Source organism: Balaenoptera acutorostrata, chromosome 3 (assembly GCF_949987535.1).
Source record: "Balaenoptera acutorostrata chromosome 3, mBalAcu1.1, whole genome shotgun sequence".
Classification (NCBI taxonomy): Eukaryota; Metazoa; Chordata; class Mammalia; order Artiodactyla; family Balaenopteridae; genus Balaenoptera; species Balaenoptera acutorostrata.
In genome coordinates, this window is record NC_080066.1 from 148,995,999 (window position 1) to 149,016,304 (window position 20,306).

Consider the following 20,306-nt stretch of genomic DNA (forward strand, 5'->3'; position numbering starts at 1 on the left):
ACCAAAAGAGCCTTGGTTAAAAGAAGTTCTACCTGCCTCTCTGTACTGTGAGTTTCTTGAGGTCAGGAACTCTACCTTACTCTTCATGGTAGCACCAGAATGTAGCTAAAGGCACACAGGGTGCTCAAAATACATTTGTTGAAAGAGTCATGAATAAATGAATGAATGAATGTGCCTATTGGTAATTAACACAGGGCGCTGTTTGTCCAGCTGGACTCCTGCCCTACCAGGCCTTTCTAATACAAAAAGCTCTTTCCCCTTTAATCATCACAGCTCCACCTCTTACGTCCTCCAGCGTCTTAAAGTCCAGACTTTGACAGGTGGCATTGTCCTGAAGCATTTTTTGCTTTAAAAATCCTGGGTCTGGCACATTGGCATCTGAGGAGACGACAGATACAAATAGGAGACACAAATAGGAGATGACACTTTCACCTCAACCACTTCAGCTCCAGAAGGAACCCAAGGTGACCCCCTAGACCTTTTCCTGAGGCAACATGGGGAGAAGCAAGCTGTCTTTAGAGAGATATAAGTGTAGCTTTTATTTTTTTTTTTTAAACCAACCCAACATTTCCACTGGCAACTGTCAACACAGCTTATGACATGAACACTGTTTCTTTTTCAGCTATTTTTTTCTTAAAAAATGTGTTTAAAATTAAACAGGTGTTTTTTAATTTCTTCTTTTCCCTTAAAAATGTATTTATGTCAATGCAGAAAGCCTAAAGATCTGTGGGCAGTCTTTTGGTGATTTCATATGTGTGGTTATTTGTGTGTGTGTGCGTGCGCACATGTATGTGTGTGCGTGTGTGTGTGTGTTTTAAAGCCAGGTCCTTTCAAAATTTGTTGGGAAAAGGTCTGTAGGGCACGCCAATCTCTCTATAAACTCAGGCTCCATGGGATTATGGCAGCTTCGATTCCTCCTACTGGGGCAAGAAATAGCCCACAGTCTGGAAAAAGAGCTTCAAGAGGTTTAAAAACAAGCAGGAATGTGGGAGAGATGAGGAATTCCAGCTCCTGTCTTGTGAAAATGCTTTCAAATGTGACCGGAGAGTCCAGGAGACGTGGAAGGAGGCTCTCATTTTCTTATAAAACTCTAAGTTTTTGCATTAAATCAAAAGATACAGTCAGAGCTCTTACTCTGGTGCATTAGGAAGTGAGGGTGTGGTAAAGCTGACATTTCTCAGAAGCACTGACATTTTAAATATAATCTTTTCCCTTAAAGATCTCACTAGGTGGACATTGCATCTCTCCTGCCTCAGATACGAAGCCAAAGATGTTCTAGAAGGCATATAGCCCTTCTGTTTCCCTAGCTGCCCTATGTCATCATATTCCATTCCTATTTTTGTCCCCTATCTCCCGCTTGGTGGGTCTTCCTGCAGAAGGGTAAACATATAGACATTGACACAACGAGACAGAATTCGAAAAGCTCGGGCAGGGAAGAGAAAAATGACTTCTTGTTTTAAACTGGATTTCGACAGAAGCTTGATAGAAAGCTGTGCTCCTGCCACAGCCCCCGTTCTTTAGTGCCCCGCCAGGGTGTGCAAACTTACTGCCACCCAAATGCCACCAGTCCATTCAAGAATGAAGAGAATAAACGGAGAGGGGGGTGGGAAAGGACCTCGATGGTGCAAGAGACAGCTGTTACCCAGTGCAAGTGGGAGAGGGTGTGTCTGCAAGTTCATGCCTCTACCCATCGGCTCAGACCTTGAGCTCCTTCACAGCACCGTTGTCACTAACCTCAGAGAGAAAAGACAAGATGAACAAACAAATGATGAGCAAAACCTGATGGGAAAATGAAAGCCACCACGATAATGAAAAGAGAACCCCGAGCCAGCCACGTGGATAGGACTCATTTTCAAGCTTCGCCAGTGGAGTGAGAGAAAGGTGATGTATCCAACCGGACAGACAGGAGAAACCCTGCCCCCGAGGAAAGTAGAAGCAAAGGAATAATCAGAAGGTGGAACAGAAGGTGGCGAAAGGGTCTGACTTTGTTATGGGTCAGGGACATGGCGGGAAGATGGGCTGGAGTTGGATTTGTCGCTGTTGTTGGTTTGTATTGAATTAAATACTTTGTAAAATGGGTATTTCCTCCATTCTGTTGGATTGATTAAGACTCCGCCCTTTCAGTTCACTGCCAGGGCCTAGTCGGGTGAAGTTCCTGGGGCTCGGGTCCTGATACTGCCTCTCCAGGGCTGCTGCGGCTCAGAACCCCTTGATGTAGCAGTAGGCTTCCAGCGTGGCAAAGAGTATGTAGAGAAGCCACAGGCTCACAAAGAGCCAAGTCGTGGCCAGCTTGCAGCCACGAGGGCCGCCCAGCTCCCCGCCCAGGTGGGGCCGCCGGCGGTACAAGAGCACGCTGATGCACACAAACGCAAAGATGGTGAAGAGGGTGACAGAGAAGGCCAGCGTGCCCTCTGACACGTGGAACTCCTGTCCCTGCAGGGCCCAGTAGATGGCGGCCACGGTCCAGGCCAGCCCAATGCCCAGGAACACGTTGACGGCGTTGCTGCCCGTGACATTGCCAATGGAGGCATCTGCGTACACGTCCTGGATGGCGGCTGCTTTGCTGGCAAACGTATCTGGAAAGAGGCAGAGACAAACAAGAGCTGGTGGGAGGCTGAGGTGTGGAGGGCCTACCTTTGAGTGTGTCCAGTAAGGCAGCTGGGGCCATCAGGCCGAGTCCGGGAATGACAGGTGGGGGCTTGGGGGCTACCCCCAGCTCTGCCATGAATAAGCTGTGTGGCCTTGGATGGGTCACCTTACTTCTCTGGGCTTCCCGTTCCTCATCTGCCTGCGTCTGAAAGATTCCCAAGGTTTTTTCCGGTCCTGGTATTTACTGAATGGGTTTATTGTTCTCTCTTTTTTTTTTTAAAGATTTATTTTATTTTTATTGATTAATTGATTGATTGCTATGTTGGGTCTTCGTTTCTGTGCTAGGGCTTTCTCTAGTTGTGGCAAGCGGGGGCCACTCCTCATCGCGGTGCGCGGGCCTCTCACTATCGCGGCCTCTCTTGTTGCGGAGCACAGGCTCCAGACGCGCAGGCTCAGTAATTGTGGCTCACGGGCCCAGCCGCTCCGCGGCATGTGGGATCCTCCCAGACCAGGGCTCGAACCCGTGTCCCCTGCACTAGCAGGCAGACTCTCAACCACTGCGCCACCAGGGAAGCCCTATTGTTCTCTTTTGACTACTTTTTCAGTAAGGGGAGTTTGCTTTCCCATAAAATCTCCCCAGGGAACTTTGTCATCCAGGGAAGCTTCTTACAGTTAAGTGCCTGATTGCACCTGTCACACGGGGCATTTACTTACGTAACAGACTGTGATTGAGCCCATGGGCTTAGCATTGCGCTAGGTGCTGGATTTATGGGGACAGAGGACATGCTGGGGAACCGTGATGGGGAGATACAAGGGGAGCTGTGGACTCAAGGAAGACGGGGCTCTGCCTTTGCAGTTAATATACAGAGCACAGGGCCTTGCAGGCTGTTTGACTTTAGATGTCAGCATGACTTGTAGGCACTGGAAGGACTGCCAGCCACCCTTTTATTTGACAAGTTAGGAAAAATAAGGTTCAAGGAATCTACTCAAGGTAAGTTATCAGGAGATTCGTCTTGAAAACCCTCATGTTCAGAGCCCTTTCCGTAGCATCACCTTACATCCAAAGAGCTTCAGCCAAAGCCACACATCAGCTGAGTGGACCACAGGATAACCTTCAAGCCCCTAATGCTGCCAGCTGTTCTCCGGACACACTGCAAGGACTTGGCTGTGCCCCAAACTCTCCCTTGCCCGGCTTGTCCTGGCTTGCCTCCTTGCTGCCAATTTTCTCCCAGAGAAAACCTCTTGCCTTTTCTTGCCTATGACCTTGCTTTAAAAATTTTTTTAACCTCTGATTCTCTGCAACTTCTTCCCACATCTGTTCCTTTTACCCATATCTGCTCCTTCCCCTCTGATGGCTCCAGTCCCTCGAGGCTCTGGAGCACAGAAATAAATCGCACATGGAGATTTATAAACTCCACATGGAGAGGGAAGCATGTCTGTCTTGTTTCCCATTATTGTCCCAGCAACCAGCACAAGACTGGATCAGGCTCAGTAAACATTTGTCTAATGAATAAATAAAGGCATGCCTGTTCCTGTTCATCTTTAGGTGTTTATAAGAAAAAAAAAGAATATGTAATTCATCATATGAAAGGACAAGGGCTTGCGAAGCTTCCTTCACCTATCCTGCTGGGAGACACTTTGTACTCACGGGTGTCCTAAGCAGAGGAGGCTGGTGGGCATTTCTCCAGCACATCTTCAAGCAGGCTAATCTGCAGCCAGAGGGAAATGGCCTATTCATCTGATGTGGAGGTTAAGAAATTGGCCACTTACTTGAGCAGGTAACTTAACCTCTGTGGGCCTCAGTCTCCTCATCTGTCAAGTGGGGATAATAACTCTCCTTATTGAATAAGGTTTGGGTGAGCATTACAGGGCTAAAATAGGTGAGCTGCTTAGCATACATACTTCTTGACACATCAAAAGTGCTCAAGAAATGTTAGCTATCATTCTTAATAGTGGCAGTGACCCCTTTGATTGACTTCTGTGCACGTTAGGGGCAGAGGCTCTGTTAAGCTCAGATCTGAGATGGTAAGGAAGATAATGAGGCAAAGTGTGTAGGGGTCACTCGAACCAGGTAATATCCTCTTTGCAAATCCAAGCACCCCTCACTCTTACCTGGCACAGAGGTGCCAAACGCCACAAAAACAACAGCCGTGACCGAGTCCTTGAGGCCAATGGTGCAGCCGAAGTGGGAGGCCAGGTCCCCGATGACCGCTGTGAGCATGCCGATGATGAGAATGGAGACGACGAAGCAGGCCCAGCCATGGCAATACTCTGTGGGGGGCACGCAGGCAAACAGCACCTTCCAGAAGACCGTTAGGAAGTGCATGACGTAGTCAAAGCAGGAGGGCAGCCTCTCCTCACCTGACTCATCCTCATCCTCGTCCCCGGCTGCAGGCAAGACAAACAGGCCCGGGAAAGGACAGCAGGGTCAGATCCCCATTCATGAGCAAGTCAAGTCCAACCCACATCATGAGCATCATTGGCTGCACGGAGACTCCAGCTCTCTCCTGGGCAGCTGGTGCGGGCACCAGAAAACAGGCGGGAAATAGAAAACGAGTTGGGGGTGCCCCATTGGTCAGTTTGAATGCAGGGCACCCAGGGAGAGTGGGTGAGAGAGGACAGGGGAGTAGGAAAGGGAAGAGAAAGAGATGAAGAGAAAGGATGTGAGAAAGTGAGAGGGACAGGGCAGTCGGGGAGAGAGGGAGGAGGACGGAGCAGGCGCGGGGTTGCCTAGGTGAAGGAAAGCGAAATCAGCTGTGTTTCCACTCTTCACTGGACACCCGTGGGGCTCCTCTCTAATCTTCCTGACGTGACTGCTGCAATGACCTCGTGGTTCTGGTCATTATCCATCCCCAGCAGGACAGCTTTCGTTCCAGATCATGTGGGCATCCTGGGGAGACAGTGCCGTCCTCCAAATATCCCGTGGGATGGAGCAGGGATGGGCCTGGTTTGTCCTTGCCAGGAAATGTGGGCAGAGTTGCCCATTCAGCAGTCCAGGGGGAGAGGATGTGCTGGCGCCCTGTCAAAGGCAACCTCTGTCATGTTTTGACATAACCGGTGGAAGCAGGAGTCAGGACACTTGGGTTCCAATTGCAGCTTTGCTATGAAGAGAGTCTGGAACCTGGGGTAAATAATCTTTGGTTTCTGAATCTCAGCTCCCTCCTTTGAAAAAGGAGGGAATTAGATTATGTGGCTGATATTCCACTTATTTTCTCTATAGGGGCAAAGAAAGGTCATCAGAGGGGGGGACTGAAAGTATCTGAAGCAGGTGATAGGAAAAGAGGGGCAGCGAAAGCAGCAGCAGTGGCCCTCTCTTCCTGGCTGTACTTTGGCTCTGGTGCTGGGACCTCAGGGATGTGACCCCATGGGTTGCTATGACAACAAAGCTTCATGAAAAGAGACAAGGCCAGGAGTGCGGGGCAGTACAGGAGGCCTCCATGGTGCTAAGAGACAATACTGTGAGTGGTGGCAAGACCCCTCCCATCCCCATGCCAACCCGCATGTAGGCCTCCGGGATGCTGGCTGTGCTGTGGGTCCCCACGGAGGAAACCTGTCACTAAATGCCGAGGAGAGGTCTGAAATCATCCAGGGCAGGGGTTTGTCAGTCAATGCAAAGTTTTTACCAACCCCAGACCCCCACATCTCTAAATCAGAATAGCCCCGCATTTTACAGAAAAGGAGGACCAAATTAATAAGAGGACGGAATGATGAAAAACAGAATTTCTTAAGTTCCTGTTCAGTACCAGACTCTGTAGCTTTCTACTCTCTTTGCTGAGAAAAGTAGCAATGGTTCCCTTTTTGGATGAGGAAATCGAAGCACAGAGAGGATAGCTTGTCCCAGTTCACACAGTAGAACCAGAGTTTGAAACCAGAGACAGCCATGCTCTTCTAGTTACCCCATAGTTCTCTTCCAAAGTGACTCAGTGAAAAGGCAAACATCTAGGGTTAGAGCTGGGAAGACCGGCCACAGGGCCCTCCCAGAGACTGGTGAGTTGTTGACATGGCTGTGCTCTTGCTTCCCTGGAGCTTCCTGTGCCCATCTTGAGACCCTCTTACCTGCACTGACAGTGATGGCCTCCATGAACTGGTCCCTCCAGGAATGGGTCCCCACAACCAAGGCCAGGTTTGTCTTCCTGATCAGCTTGTCCACGGTAGTCTGTCAGGAAGATTAAAACTTGGAACCATGAGGTTAGAATGCTCAGAACCATTGTAGAGTCTGGCGCTTCATGGGAATGAAAGATACCCTGTACTCCAAGGGGCTCCACGCAAGTTCTGAAAGTTATGCATGGAATGGCCTTAGGGGGTGTCTTCTGGCATAATCCTTCTATTGTCCTTTTCTTCAGTTGTGACTGCTGACATTGGATATTTAGAGCAATACAACAGAGAATAACACTAATGATGTCAGTAAACCTAGGCTGGAGTACTGAATTTTAGTATATTTGTTTTAAAAATACAATTAAATAGCGATGATACATTTAGGAGCTTTATAGCTCATTTATTCCATAGGCTATGTTATGGTTCCTCACAATATTCCTAAGATACAAATGGCCAGCACTGTTTGTTCCACTTTACAAATGGGAAAACTGAGACTGGGGTAAGTGAGTTGTTCAGTTTCAACTTCACGTATTCAGTGATGACATTGGAACAAGACTCCCGGTCTTCTACCTCCCACCTCATTACTTTATTATTCAATTACATCTCACTTATGGCCTGACCTTGAACTCATAGGACTCTTCAATGATGACCTCTAGTTTGGGGTGTTCACCCAATATTGGCTTTCCCATTTCTGCTATCCTCTTGGCTTCCTCTTCCTCCACAGTCAGCTTCCTGTCTGTCACCTCTGCAACAAAACAAAATCAGACTAGCTTTAGCCCATTTGCCATTCCCTGGAAGTCTAAAGCTCAGAGTATTAGGCATGGGCAGTGGGCATACAGCAAATAGCTCTTGAGGATGAGGATTTTGTGTACTTTTTAGTGCCTTTTTCTATAAGGTGCTAAACACTTTATGATCATCAGACCATGAGAGTGTTCCTTGCAGGCCTGGGCTAAACATTCTTCTTTTGATTTTATACCTGGGTGGGCAATCTGACCCAAGGATCTTCTGAGAAATAGCACCAAGTGAAGTCCCAAAACATTTGGTGAGATATTGAAGAGCTGGGAACAAAAGCCAAATCTCTTGACCTTTAACAATTTTGAACTGTTGGGCATGACTGGTCAACTACTTCATTTAAGAGTTCTTGGGGGTCAGAAGCACATTTTCACCCAAAGGGAATGTCCACTGGTTCCCATTAACATCTGTCTCCAACACTCTTGGGAGTGTTCTCCTCTATAAAGGAGGAAGAAGGGATGTTTCCAGGAATATCTACATTTCATACTAGTGAATATTATCCTCACCATGAGAAACTTGGAAGATTTCCCCCCAAACTTCATGATTTCCAAATGAAAGATCCCCAGGATTTCTAAGGAACCAGGCACATTTCTTCTGAAACACAAATACTTGTTCAAAAACAAAACAAAAGAAAGCTCTTCCCCTATTTCCTTTTGAGGCATTCCCTGTCACCCCTCAGCATCTTAACTCATTTACCGGTGGTCCCTTCTCATGCTGAACAGTTAGAAAGTTTTTGCACTTCAGCTGGTGAGTCCATTTAAAGACCACTTCACCATGAAGATGCGTTTTCTAGATTAAAGTGGACTAGAGATTGAGTCTTTTTATTCCCCTTTGATTAGAAAATTGCTCTTGGCATCCTGTTTCTTTCAGAGCTCGCTTAAACATCTTTCCAGCTGAGTCCACATTCTTACATGCAATTAATTCTTTTATTTGGCTCTTTAATTGCTTTCATTCCACACAGTGAATCTCCTAGGGGAATTCTCTAGTCCTTGAATAATCTCAAGGACGAAATGGGTCAGAGGCCAAAAGGTCTTCTCTTCTTTTTATCTTGGGTATTTGTGAAGCATGGGGAGGGGTGAGACTTGAGCTCTCGAGGTTGCAAGGAAAAGAATTCACTGGAAAAATTATAAGCCAAGCAGAGAGTCTGTTTCATATAAAAATTTCTGAGTTGTCTTGAATGAAACTGGTAAGAGTATGCGGAGGATTCCTGAGCTGGCTGTTTTACTCAGTGCTTCTGGCACCAAACACAGAAGGCAATCCCAAAACGCTGGGGGAGCTGTCCGTGGTGCTGTCCTCCCTTTAGTGTTGGTGACCACTTTAGGAAACAATTATTTCTCAACGATCAATGTCCTCCTGTACATTTCTATGCAGACACCCCCTAGCAGCCTGACTTCATTTAGTCCATATGAGCCTCTTATTAGTTAATTCTGAATATAGGTCTGGCTATGAAGTCAGTGATCCTAGAAGCCAGACTGCAAGCCACTCTGAATAAAAGTCTTTGGAAAAAGATGTATACGTAGATTCTTTAAAAGCATGGGTACTCTTTTCCTCTACTTGTAGCTTTTGGCACCATATCACAATGCCTATCCTAGTAGTGACAGTATTATTCCACTCCTCCCTCCCCAATTCCCCCTTGTCATATTTTACATGTGCCACAAGAACTTTATACCAATGTAATGAGCTCTCCAGTGACTTATAAATGTACCTGTCTAACCCCTTGTCTAGCTATCAATCTAGCACTATATCCATCTGGCAGGATATTGATCTAGCTACTGACCTGTCCACCCCTGTGGTGACAGTCAGTTTTTCCTTCTAGCTCTCTGAAGAACTCTCTTTGACAAATAACCAATCCTCTATCTTTCGATCTCCCACAGCCCCACAGTACCCCACAGAAGTACTCTCTTGCTCTTTCTATATATATATCTGTTAATTGATTGATTCACATGTCTTTAAATCAACTCTGATTTAGTATCTGGGTTTGGTATCAATTCCTGCCTTTTTCTACTTCTGTAATTATCATTCCTTTACATTCAAATAGTTAATTTCTTGAGAGAGTCATAAGTCTCAAACCTAAAAGACCATAATTATTCTGATCACTTGTTTATGTAACTCCTCTGAATTTCAAGTGTAGAGAATAAATGACAGGTGATCTTGATATTCAGACTGACTAAACAAACTCTCAGGTCTAGGAGAAGGAGGAGGAAGGGGAAAAAGAGAGAATGAGACTATTAATAGGATAGAAGATTAAACAGATATTGGAAGAGAAAAGAGCTTGCCAGGTAAGACTGGAATAGATTGCCATGAATGTTCTACAGACATCCTCAGAAAGAAATGGAGCGATGTAGCCAGTGCTCTAACTCCCAGGTCCCTGAGCTTGGTGGTGTAGTTCAGATTGAACATATTTTCTCTCCATCTTTCATCACCAGGCATTGTGAATCATGTTTGCTTGGCCACATGGGAAAATCCAAACAAGGAGTTGAGATTTCCAGTGAATTTAAAGTCTAACCAAGGGCTCCTAAATTGCAGGTTTACAGATTGAAAGATCTAGGAAATGACACCTTCTTTTCCTGTTTTAGCTTCTACTAGTATCTGTGCCAATGTGTTAAAAGTATAATGAAGCTTAAATTAAATCACAACCTTTGGTGTGTGCATATGTGTGTGGCTGGTGGGGGGTGGGGGTGGGTAGAGGCAATAGTTGGAACAAAAAAGCCCAAATGCCTCCTCAGGCGAGAAGATGAGTGAAGTGGAGAACACCCAATACTCTGACATTAAAACCCTGGGAGAAGAGTGGAATATATGGGGCCGGAGATAGTCATTATCATATTGATATAAGAGGAAGCAAGAGGCCAGGGAAGCTGGAGTAATTTTTTTCCATAAAGGGAAAATGTAGGGGTTTACCTACTTATATTTTTTGTTTTGGTTTGAGACTCCAAGGAGGTAAATGTCCTTACTATGTACACTGCCCCTTTCTCAAACTCAGCATACAGCCTATGGTGACTGAGTACCAATGAATTCTGTAAGATGGTTTGCCTCTCAAATGACCTTAAAATTTTTATACATTCAAAGAACTGATGAAGTATAAAATGTTATTTTAACATATGTTGAGACATCTTGTATAGCTCACTCTGCCTGCACCAAGAGTTACAGTATTGCCGATATGCTGGAAATGCTTTTCTAACTGCTCACAAAGTTGGACGTTGTCTATGATTTGATTCCACTGATGCAAGCATACTCTCAAAGTAGATGTGTTTCCTACAGCAGGCTCTAGACTCTGCGTGAGAATATCTCCAAAATAAATTCCCCCAAATTTCTATATCCAACCAGATCATTGGCCCCCCCCACCCCGCCATAATATTCTAATTCTTCTTGTTGTTCATGGCACATGTGACTTCAAGGATCAATGACAAATGAACCAAAGTTTTAGAAATTTAGGTCTCTGCTGTGATGAAATGGAAGATCTTCAGGATCAATAAAATTCCAGATTCCTTAAAAATTGCTTTTCATGTTCTCACAGCAGCTCCTGATTATTTATCCCTGGACCCCTCAAGATCAAAGTATTTTCTTTCTCATCCCATCATGATCCTATTAGGAGTGTCAGCTCTGACTCTCATCCTCTCTTGCCCCACAACATGAGATGACAGAGGAATTAAGACTCAGGGGATGTCTATGACCCACCATTTCTGTGGTAAGTTTCAATTCTCTTCCTGGTCTCAGAGAGGACCAGCTATGCCTTTACCCACATCCACTGAAATGGTGCTCAACGAATTGTCTACCTCCTCACAATTACTTCAGGTGGGGAAATATCTCCAAGTCCTTAGGAGAACTTGTTAGGTTAAGTTGGGCCCACAGTTCCTAGTAAATAAATCAAAGGACATTGGTCTTAAACTAAATAATGGCACTGGCAAGAAGCAGAAAAAGGGGGGAAGACTCCCCTTACCTGGAGACAACAGGAGCACTGTTTGCAAATGGGTACCAGACAGGGGAAGAAAGAAAAGGAAAGAGCATTAAGGTCCCATCTTAAAAGTGTCCCCAGGCTTTGTGGTTGCAGTAGCACAAGGAAAGCAGTGAGCTTAGCAGATGAGAACTCTGCAGCCACATGCAAAAGGCAGCAATTGGAGCATGCGCAGCTGCAGCAAGAGGTGTGAACTCCTGGAGCGACTGCTGAGCACCAGGGGCCTGCAGCTGCAAATTTCCCCCACACCTTCCCTGCAACTCTGAGGGCCAGGGATAGAGGAATGAGGATGGGGGAACCAAGTGGGTGGAGAAGAGACAGAGTTGGTCATTCGTGGTCTTCTAAGGGATCAGGTTATCACATCCATTCTGTAAAGGAGTGAGAATCCAGTTATCTTGAAAACTGTATAGGTTGCAACCCTGACCCAACTTTGAGTACCCCTAAAAGAATGACCTTGTGAAAAGGTAAATCCTGCAAAATGTTTTCCTTGAATAGTGTGTCATTTTAGAGAGAGAGCCTGGAGGTTGGAGGCCATGGACTCCTCCCATTTTGTATCATCTGTGCCTACAAGGTCACTGCAAAGTCAGTTGCAGAGTCATTGTAATTAGTAGATGCTCATTAGAGATTTACTGTTGGTCACCTATTTTGGCAATTGTATTTTTCATAGATCCTGTGGAGCTGCATCTCTGGATGGTGTTTTGTTTCAGAAAGGACAGGCTAAGTCAGAGTCCAGATATTCTGGACCAGGGAGACTGTCATACTGAAAGCTATTGGTAGATGGAGATGACAAATACAAGGTCCCTGCATGGCCTGGGAACCATGGTTTGGTTAAAGATGTACCCAGCACAGGTCATCCCTAGCCCCTGAGTTTTCACTTATGCTAAACTCTCTTCGATTTCAAGATCCAAAAATAAAAAAATTCTTGTAACATACCACATTTTCACCTTGATGGTGTCTTAGTAAGGTACCTCACTCCCTGGCTCTTGTCAAATAAAAGCCTGGGAACATCCTGTTACATATTCCTGGTGCAGCTGGCGACTGAGGGAGATTGCTGAGGAAGGAGTGGGGCAGGGGGTGGGGGAAAGTGTCTGTAGATTGTTTTTTCTAAAAATCTCTAAGAATGCCACTCAGTTCTGTAATCCCATATTCACAGCCACTGAAAACACATATGGATCCAGAATCTTTATGGTACATAAGCAGGGAGAACAGCAGTTGACTTTTTCTGGCTTCTCCCATATGGAATTCCAAGGGGTAATGGATCAATGGATCTCCTTACTACACTGAGATGATAGATAGATAGATAGACAGATAGATAGATAGATAGATAGATAATAGATGATAGATAGATAGATAGATAATAGATGATGATAGATAGATAGATAGACGATAGATAGCAAGAGAGCTTGTTCATTCTGCTCCTTCTATGGATCTGGACAGAACAGCCCCTCCTGCCCCCCAGGTTCCAGCAGAAACCAGAGATCCAGACACATTAGTGTATCCAGGGAGGCCAGACAAGGGGCAGCTCTTCCAGAAAGGTCCCTGCTGCCCTGGTTTTTACTCAGACATCACTCCCAACACCAGGATCATCTTTAGCACTATGAGAGGGCTTTAAGTCAGCTGACCTGCACCATTTGCTGTCATGTCTACACGAATCTGAGACTTTCCACTTAGCAGTTGTGGATGGGTCAGCGAGATCTAGGTAGACCAACTCTGAGTGACATGATATCTCCAGGGTGTTTTTCCTGCTGTTGCTGATGAGAGAAGCTGGAGCTGAACTTTCCCCTGCATTGATCCCCAGGGTCAGATGAGAGTCATTTATCCCTGCTCCGACATCCCAGGGACAAGCAGGAAACAGCATAGCTCTGAGTATTTGGAAGCATTTGGGCAGCTTGTTAGGGTGAACCCATGGATGTGGTAAGAGGGGGCGCAAACAGGCCTCATTCCTGGCGGAGAGAGCTTTCCTTTCTTACCTGAGGCTTCCAGTGTCCAGGCCCAGGCCTGACAGCCTTGACCATGCTGCTCAGAGTTGCTCTCAGCTGTCCACTGCTAGACCCCAGGGCTTCCTCTACTCCAAGGCAACTGTGTTTCCTATTCATCCTCCCTTATTCCCTCCCCCAACTTGTCCAGAGCATTTAATCTCACCTCTGAAGTCTGTTTTGTTTGCCAAGAATAGAATCTCCTATTTCAAATATAGTCCTTTACTTTTTTTTGTAATGTGATTGTCATTTTGACCATGCACACACTATACTATGCTGTTCTGAATGCCTAAGACTCTCCCATGCAGCAGTGATAATGTAAAGCAATTTCCGCTGTGTTGTTTCTCACTTTGAGAACAGCAGGACATTCTGGAAATCAGGATAGGGTTTCATTTGACTCTGAATCTAGACAATCAAGTTCTATGACCTATCAACTTGTGCTCTAATGCCAAAATATGAGAAGATCTGAAGAAACTGAAAATGAACCCTATAGACAATAGAAAGTGACAGAAGACTGACACCTTTCCTATTGGCACCTTCCATCTTGGCATCTTGGTTACTGGGAAGATCTGGAGGCATATCACACCAATAGCTTGATAAAATCCTTACCTTCTCACCTACTCCCTCCCCCAGGACTGGGCTCCACCAGGACTCTGCTGACATCTCCTTGGACAGAAAATCCAATGCAGTAAAAAGGGGTCCTCAAATGAGGAGTAGCCATAGGCATTCATGTTTGGCCAAGTCTCTTGAAGACTGCAAGGTTTATTTTAGGTCACTCTCTGTCCAGCTGTTGAATGGGGTTTATTGGGGAGGCAGAAAAGAAGAGTCTCTTTACTGGAGAATAAAGTCAGGGATGGACCTCCAACCCATTCTTCTTGTCTGGAGAAGACTGCCTTCTTTTCAGCTACCCTGTGTGATCCTTTGTCCTGCTTTCATTTGCATGTAAGTAGCTGGGACTGTGGAAATTGATGACGCTAGTTTACAATGGCCTTAGGTGTCTGCTACGTCCATCCAATCATGAAGATGTGCATTAAATGCACAAGGGAGATGAGAATGAAGTAGGGCAGGTGTTGAGACAATTTCTGAAAATATTCTGGGTGGCAGGAACACAATCTGGGAAGCAAGGGAACTGGAGATTTTCTCTTTTCTTCCAGCACTCTTTGGCAATCAGACTCATGGCAACATCTTATTAGGTGGCCAACAAAAGGATGAATAATGGAAGGCAGAGAGGGCTTCTGCCTATCCAACACCAGGTGTAAAACCAGTGTGGGCACAGAACTGGTCAGGTCTGCAGAGAGTGTCCCCAGAAGACAAGGAGAACTGAACAATCATTTGTGTCTGAGAAGAAGACCTGGGCATGAGCCTTTCGGAGCATAGTGACCGAATCTCTTAGATTTGTCCTTGAGTGAAAGGTTTCATGCTGCTCTTTGTCACGTGACTATGAAGTAGCTGCAGAATCATCACCTTTTTTGACAAACAAGTAGGTCTCACCGTTCTATCCTTCATGAGGCTCCAGCAGCACATCTCTCCTGAAGGGGAGTGTGAATGACCTCCTCTTGGTATTTCCCAAGAGGACCCTTACCCACATATATTCCTCCAACACTTTCAAAGTCGTAGCTTCTAATCATTTTATTCAAGGGAAGAAATCTTTCCTTACTACTACCTTGGTTGCAATGTAATCAGTCCTTAGGCAGGTATCCCAAGATGCAGGGCCTGAGGAAAGGAGGAGAGGAGGCCACGTCTCTGGTGTGGGATGAGGGTTATCTCGAGACCTGGGTGATACGCTCATTTGCAGATGTCAAGCCAAGACAGGCTTCTGTGAACCGTCCAACACCTGTTTCTCAGAGATCAACGCCAAGCATGCCCACCTATTGGAGTCCCTTCCATTGGAAAACCTGTAAGACCATACTCTGGGCCGGCCCAATGTCAATCCTTTTCCAGGACCCTCCGGCTAAGGAGATTTCCATACCTGGAGTTAACCACTTTCCTTTTGCAGACTCAATTTTCTGCTTTCGGGACTGCATTATCCTAAAGTAGTCTGAATAAAGTACCCTACCTTGGGCTAGAACAGAGGTAGAGTGGGATGGGGTGGGATATCAAGGGAAGGATGAACAGCTCAGGATTCCAGATTGCACGACTACCTCAGAAGGCAGCTTTCTCTCAGAGAGCTCTCAGAAGTGTGGCCTCTGACAATTGGTATACCTTTCCATGTTTTGCTCTACCCAACTGTGAAATAGCCAGATAAAACACTTACCTCCATGAAGGACAAAGGGGCCCATGGGCCTCTCTGCAAGTGAATAACCTGCCAAGCACTCAACAGAGGTTGGGAGATGCAGCAGAAGACTCAAAGCATCATGGCAACACGGGTTCCAGCCCCCATCCCAGACCCTCCCCCATTCAATCCAGGCTAGAGAGTGAGGGGTGGAAGGGGAACAAGGCAGGGAAAGGGCAGAGGCATGCATCACATTACATTCCTTTCTTTATCTTCTCCTCCCCACCCACCAAGGAGTTTGCACATTTACAGGTGACTCTGTGGGTATGGTGGGGGGCTGTGAGGGTGGGGAGTGCAGGGGACATTGGTAATCGGATAACTGGAGCACAAGGCAGAAGCAACTCATCAGGGTCATGAGGGGTTGAGGCTGTAGTGTGTCCAAAAGGTGAAAAAGGAGGACGTGGAAAAAAGCTATGGCTAAGAAGGCAGAAATGATACCGAAACAGGGTAAGAGCGAGAGTACAGGGGGGAAAAGAATAAAAAAGTCCATTGGTCAAAAGGAGGAAGGAGGAAGGAGGAAAAGGAAAGAAAAGGGGGGAGGAAAAAACATAGTTGCTTTTTGTTGTTGTTGCTTTTCAACTTGTTTAAATTTTTTCTTTCGTTGTTTTATTTTGTTTTGTTTTTAAGAATCTCACACCTGATAGTCCACGTTCCATCCATTTCGGTTCACCAAGGACAATGAAGAAATTCTCTTGCCTTTCGTATTCCTCCTCATCTACTATTTTAACCCTTACGGTTTTCCTGTAGGGACAACAAGAGAGAGAGTGTCGACTGGGTCGGTAGATTGGTTGGTCACCCGGAGCCCAGCCTTTAAAATCATTCCCCATCACTCCTGGCACATGCAGCCCAGCGCTGCCATGGTGGCTTTTGACAGGACTTGGTGGATTGTATTGCTCTTGTGTCAAAAATGGTCTTAGCTTTTCTTATCTCCTTGGTCATAGTTGTCCTTACAGGTGAGAGGGAAAGGGAGCCAGGAGGCAAGGAAAAGTTGGCAAAGGAAGGGATCCAGGAGGACAGGAGGGAAATGGGAAGGAAAAAGGGGGCTGATGGTGGGGAGGAGTCATTTTCGATCCTGCTGATGGTTAGTAGGAAGTGAGTTGGGCAGCACATTCTATTGGGTGTCACATGGTAATTGGCATTTCTTTGGGCAGTAGGTGAACTGCTGGCCCATCGGGGATGACCCAGGGCTTTTCTACAACAGGAAATATGTCAACAGTATCTATCTAGGGGCTTGTTTCCCTTCCTTGTGTCTATACACACTTCTTATGTGGGCCTCATAAGGAAAATCTTGAAAGTATTTATGAGGCAGGGAAACCAGAGAGAGAGAGAGAGAGAGAAGGAAAGGAAAGAAGGCAGAATTCTATTATCTTTCTCATTCTTTATCTCACAGGGCTTCAGTGGTGGGAAGTAAAATAAATATGTATTAACCACAATAGGATGTAGTATTCCTTTAATATTTACAGCTGATGCACTCCTGAAAAATGTGGTAAAAATGATGTAAATCATCAATTCTAAATCATCTTCGGACTTCTATCATATAGCAGTGATGTGTACCAAAGCTGGCTTACATGCTGATTACCAAGGGTCTGGTGGACATGATAATGGAGGTTTCTGTTCATTTCTGGGTATCTCAACAAAGCACAGTGTCTTTTAATAAAACCAAATCATACAGGGAAGCAAAGTTTTCTCGAAAATCACTTCCTTCCAGAGACTGGCCTGAGGCTGGCTCACGTCTTTGGCGAAGTTGCCATGTGGGCCTGGGTCTCCCTGTGTGGCTTCTCCTGTTCCTTCACAGAACCACAGTGGTGTCAACGGGTCCTAATAGTGAGCCCTAATTGTTATTTTCTGCTTTTTTTTTTGGTTTTGTTTGTTTTATTTTTGTGGGGTTTTTTCTTTTCTTTTTCTCTTTCTCTCTCTCTCTCTTTTTTTTTTTCTTCCTTTTTGGCCTGGGACCTAAATGCTCTCTAAAGGGCAAAAAGGTGCTAACAAACAATAGCCTAAAAAGTCTCATCAGAGCCTCTGATGTTTCTGTTCCATTCTGAAGACAGGCTCAGCTTTGTTTTCTACAAAGTGGTAGGTGGATCTAAGGTGCTTTAGGCACAGCACTTGCTGTGCATTTGTGGTGTGTGTGTGTGTGTGTGTGTGTGTGTGACCTTTTGGGCACTTTTTGGACACCTTTCCACACCTTGCTCATTGCACAAAAGACAAAGCTCACTGATTGTCGAGAAGCATTTTCTGGGAATCTCTCTTGCCCTAGATATGGTACTCTAGGGCTGTCTAAGGGTTGTGAGCCTGGCCTGTCTTCCCACTGCAGGGACTCTGTTGTGGGATGGGAAGGGTGTGCTTGCTCTGTGACCATGGGCATGGTCTGGAGGAGCATGATTGACGGCTCTCTCTTCCACAGTATGATCCATCCAGAAGAGGATTTTCTGACTGTCTATTGGAGGCTGGGGTGTATGGGGCCATTTAAATCAAAGGCAAAAGCTGCGTCTACTCTGAGAAGTCCTGTGACTTCTTGGGGAAGCCTCGCCTCAGGTCAGAATCCTCTCTCCCACCCTTCTAACTGCCTTCACACCTAGATGCCCTGCTTAGGGAAGACAGAAGACAGCAGGTAAGTCTTTGACCTAGACCTAGAACTCAAACCTGTACTTTCAGCTCAATCAAGGTCAGGGAGAGAAAAACACACTTGCTAGCAGGGATATGGCAGAAAAGATGGCTCCTAAAGCCTGTCTTGGGGAATGGGATGAACCACAAACAGAACCCAAATACAAATACATTGATTGTCAACATCCAGAGATTATCAGCTTAGCCCTGAGAAGAGCTGCCCCATGGATCTCTATGCTGAGAGCTGGGCCAGTTTCCCAGGGCTGCCCTTCTGCCTGGGATTGCACTATCTTTTTCTTCCTTGTATCCTAAACCACTCAGGAGAAGGAGAGAGCCTCATATACGATACTCTCAGGGCTGCGGCTGGTGGTTTTTTTCTCTCTCTTGCGTTTTTTTCCCCATATCCATTTCCCCATCCCACAAAAATTGCCATGGGCTCTTGAGCATCCCTCTTACAATACCATGTGACAGGCTGGCAGGTGTTAGGACAGAGCTGGGTGCAGAGAAAATAGAGGGAGAAGGAGAGGGGAAAAGAGAGAAACAGAAAAGAACCAAGGGACAGTGAACCAGAGAGGCAGAAGAAAGGGGAAGAGAAGGAGACAAAAGGAGTGGAGAAAGGAGGAAACAGAAGAGGAGAGGAGAGAGTTGACCTTAGTGTGCAGGACAGGGTACTACACCTTTCTGAAAACTCATATCCACCATGCGGGGGCCCATCATCTCAATGAAGTAATTCTTGTTTTTCTCATACGCCTCATGATCAATTACCTTGATGTGAATTATTTTGCTGTGGATGGAAAAATAAGTATCATAAACAAGGAGCAGAGTGGGGGCCCAGCCAGCCAGGATAAGAAACGGAAAGAGAAAGAAACAGTGAAAAGATCCAGAAAAGTCAAAGTTTGCCCCAACACGGTAGGGACACGGAGGAGAGTGACCACCCCAGGCCCCCTTCCAGCCCCACTGGGCTCCTCCTGGGCTTCATGTGGCTTCATGGCGTGATCAGACTGGAAGATTAGAAAGAGCTCAGGCTTTGATGTCAAAGGATCTAGGTTCTAATCCTGGATATGCTAGGTGACCTTGGACGAATTATTTCCCTGATACACAAACGGGTTGAATAATGCGTAAATTACACCATCTCAGGGCAGTCGTGAGAGCTATGAAATAATATACATATAAAGGCTCAGGCATTCAGGTTCTCCTAAAGCATTTGCTTCCTTATTCTCTCTTGCTTCTGGGGCAAGGGGGAATTTAAAACAATTTTTTTTTCTTTTGAAATCAGCTGATATCGACTTGAAAGTTTTATTTTATAGAAAGGGCAGAGTGTGGGGGGCTGCAGTTGGAGCCTGTCCCTTTCTCTGTGGCCGTGGCTATCACAGGGAAGCCAGGAGGGCCATTTGGCTCAAGTCACACCTTCTGGTAATTCACAGCAGGCATCGAGCACTACCGACCTGATCTCCAAATGAGCTTCTGCATTCAGAGGAATACATTGGCTAGATCACAGGAACTCTAGGGCTCTCTGAATTATGATTAGTTCATAAATCCTACAATGATCTTGTGACTAGCACAATTATATTGTTTTTTTATGTTAAAAGGAGTTGTTTTGTTAATTTAAACATTGAAAATTATAAACCAAGCCAGGAACCCTGTTTTGCATTTCTTTACTTTAGAAAAATATATTACTAGAAGCTTTAAAAACAGAGGTGGACTTGAGCTTCTCCCAGCCTTTGCTTGATGAGGGGGACATTTCCGGATCAGACCTCGGACAAGATGTTTAAGGTCTCTCCTAGAGGGTGTGAGACATTGCCGGACGGGGGTGGGCATGGAGCTGAGTCTCCCCTCAGCGGTGGGAAAGAAGGGGCCACGCAGAAGCCCTGCTCAGCTGCCCACGGGCACCCACCCTTTAGCACACGGGTGCCCCGAGCGAGGCCTGCCCTTTGTTGAGGAGACTGAGGCCTTCCGCTCCAGCCTTTATTCATTTGTATAAAGTAGGAATATTGCTACATTCTGACTTGGAACAAACTCTCAGCTC

At 46.0% G+C, this 20,306-nt stretch overlaps 1 protein-coding gene across 4 annotated transcripts in view; it reads right to left on the reverse strand.

The window, feature by feature from the left end:
• Positions 1 to 511: 511 nt before the first annotated feature.
• SLC8A3 (solute carrier family 8 member A3) overlaps positions 512 to 20,306 on the reverse strand; it is a 163,223-nt gene continuing 143,428 nt past the window's right edge. For 2 of the 4 annotated variants that reach the window (XM_057544044.1, XM_057544043.1), the window contains exons 3-8: positions 16,314 to 16,417; positions 11,414 to 11,431; positions 7,305 to 7,429; positions 6,646 to 6,745; positions 4,702 to 4,977; positions 512 to 2,576 (exon numbers count right to left, since the gene is read on the reverse strand). In XM_057544044.1, coding sequence (XP_057400027.1) covers positions 2,200 to 2,576; positions 4,702 to 4,977; positions 6,646 to 6,745; positions 7,305 to 7,429; positions 11,414 to 11,431; positions 16,314 to 16,417 — 1,000 coding nt within the window. In that variant the 3' untranslated portion in view covers positions 512 to 2,199. Of the gene's footprint in view, positions 2,577 to 4,701; positions 4,978 to 6,645; positions 6,746 to 7,304; positions 7,430 to 11,413; positions 11,432 to 16,313; positions 16,418 to 18,957; positions 19,040 to 20,306 lie in introns of those variants that run through there. The other 2 variants (XM_007184374.2, XM_057544045.1) reach the window with 2 other exon arrangements.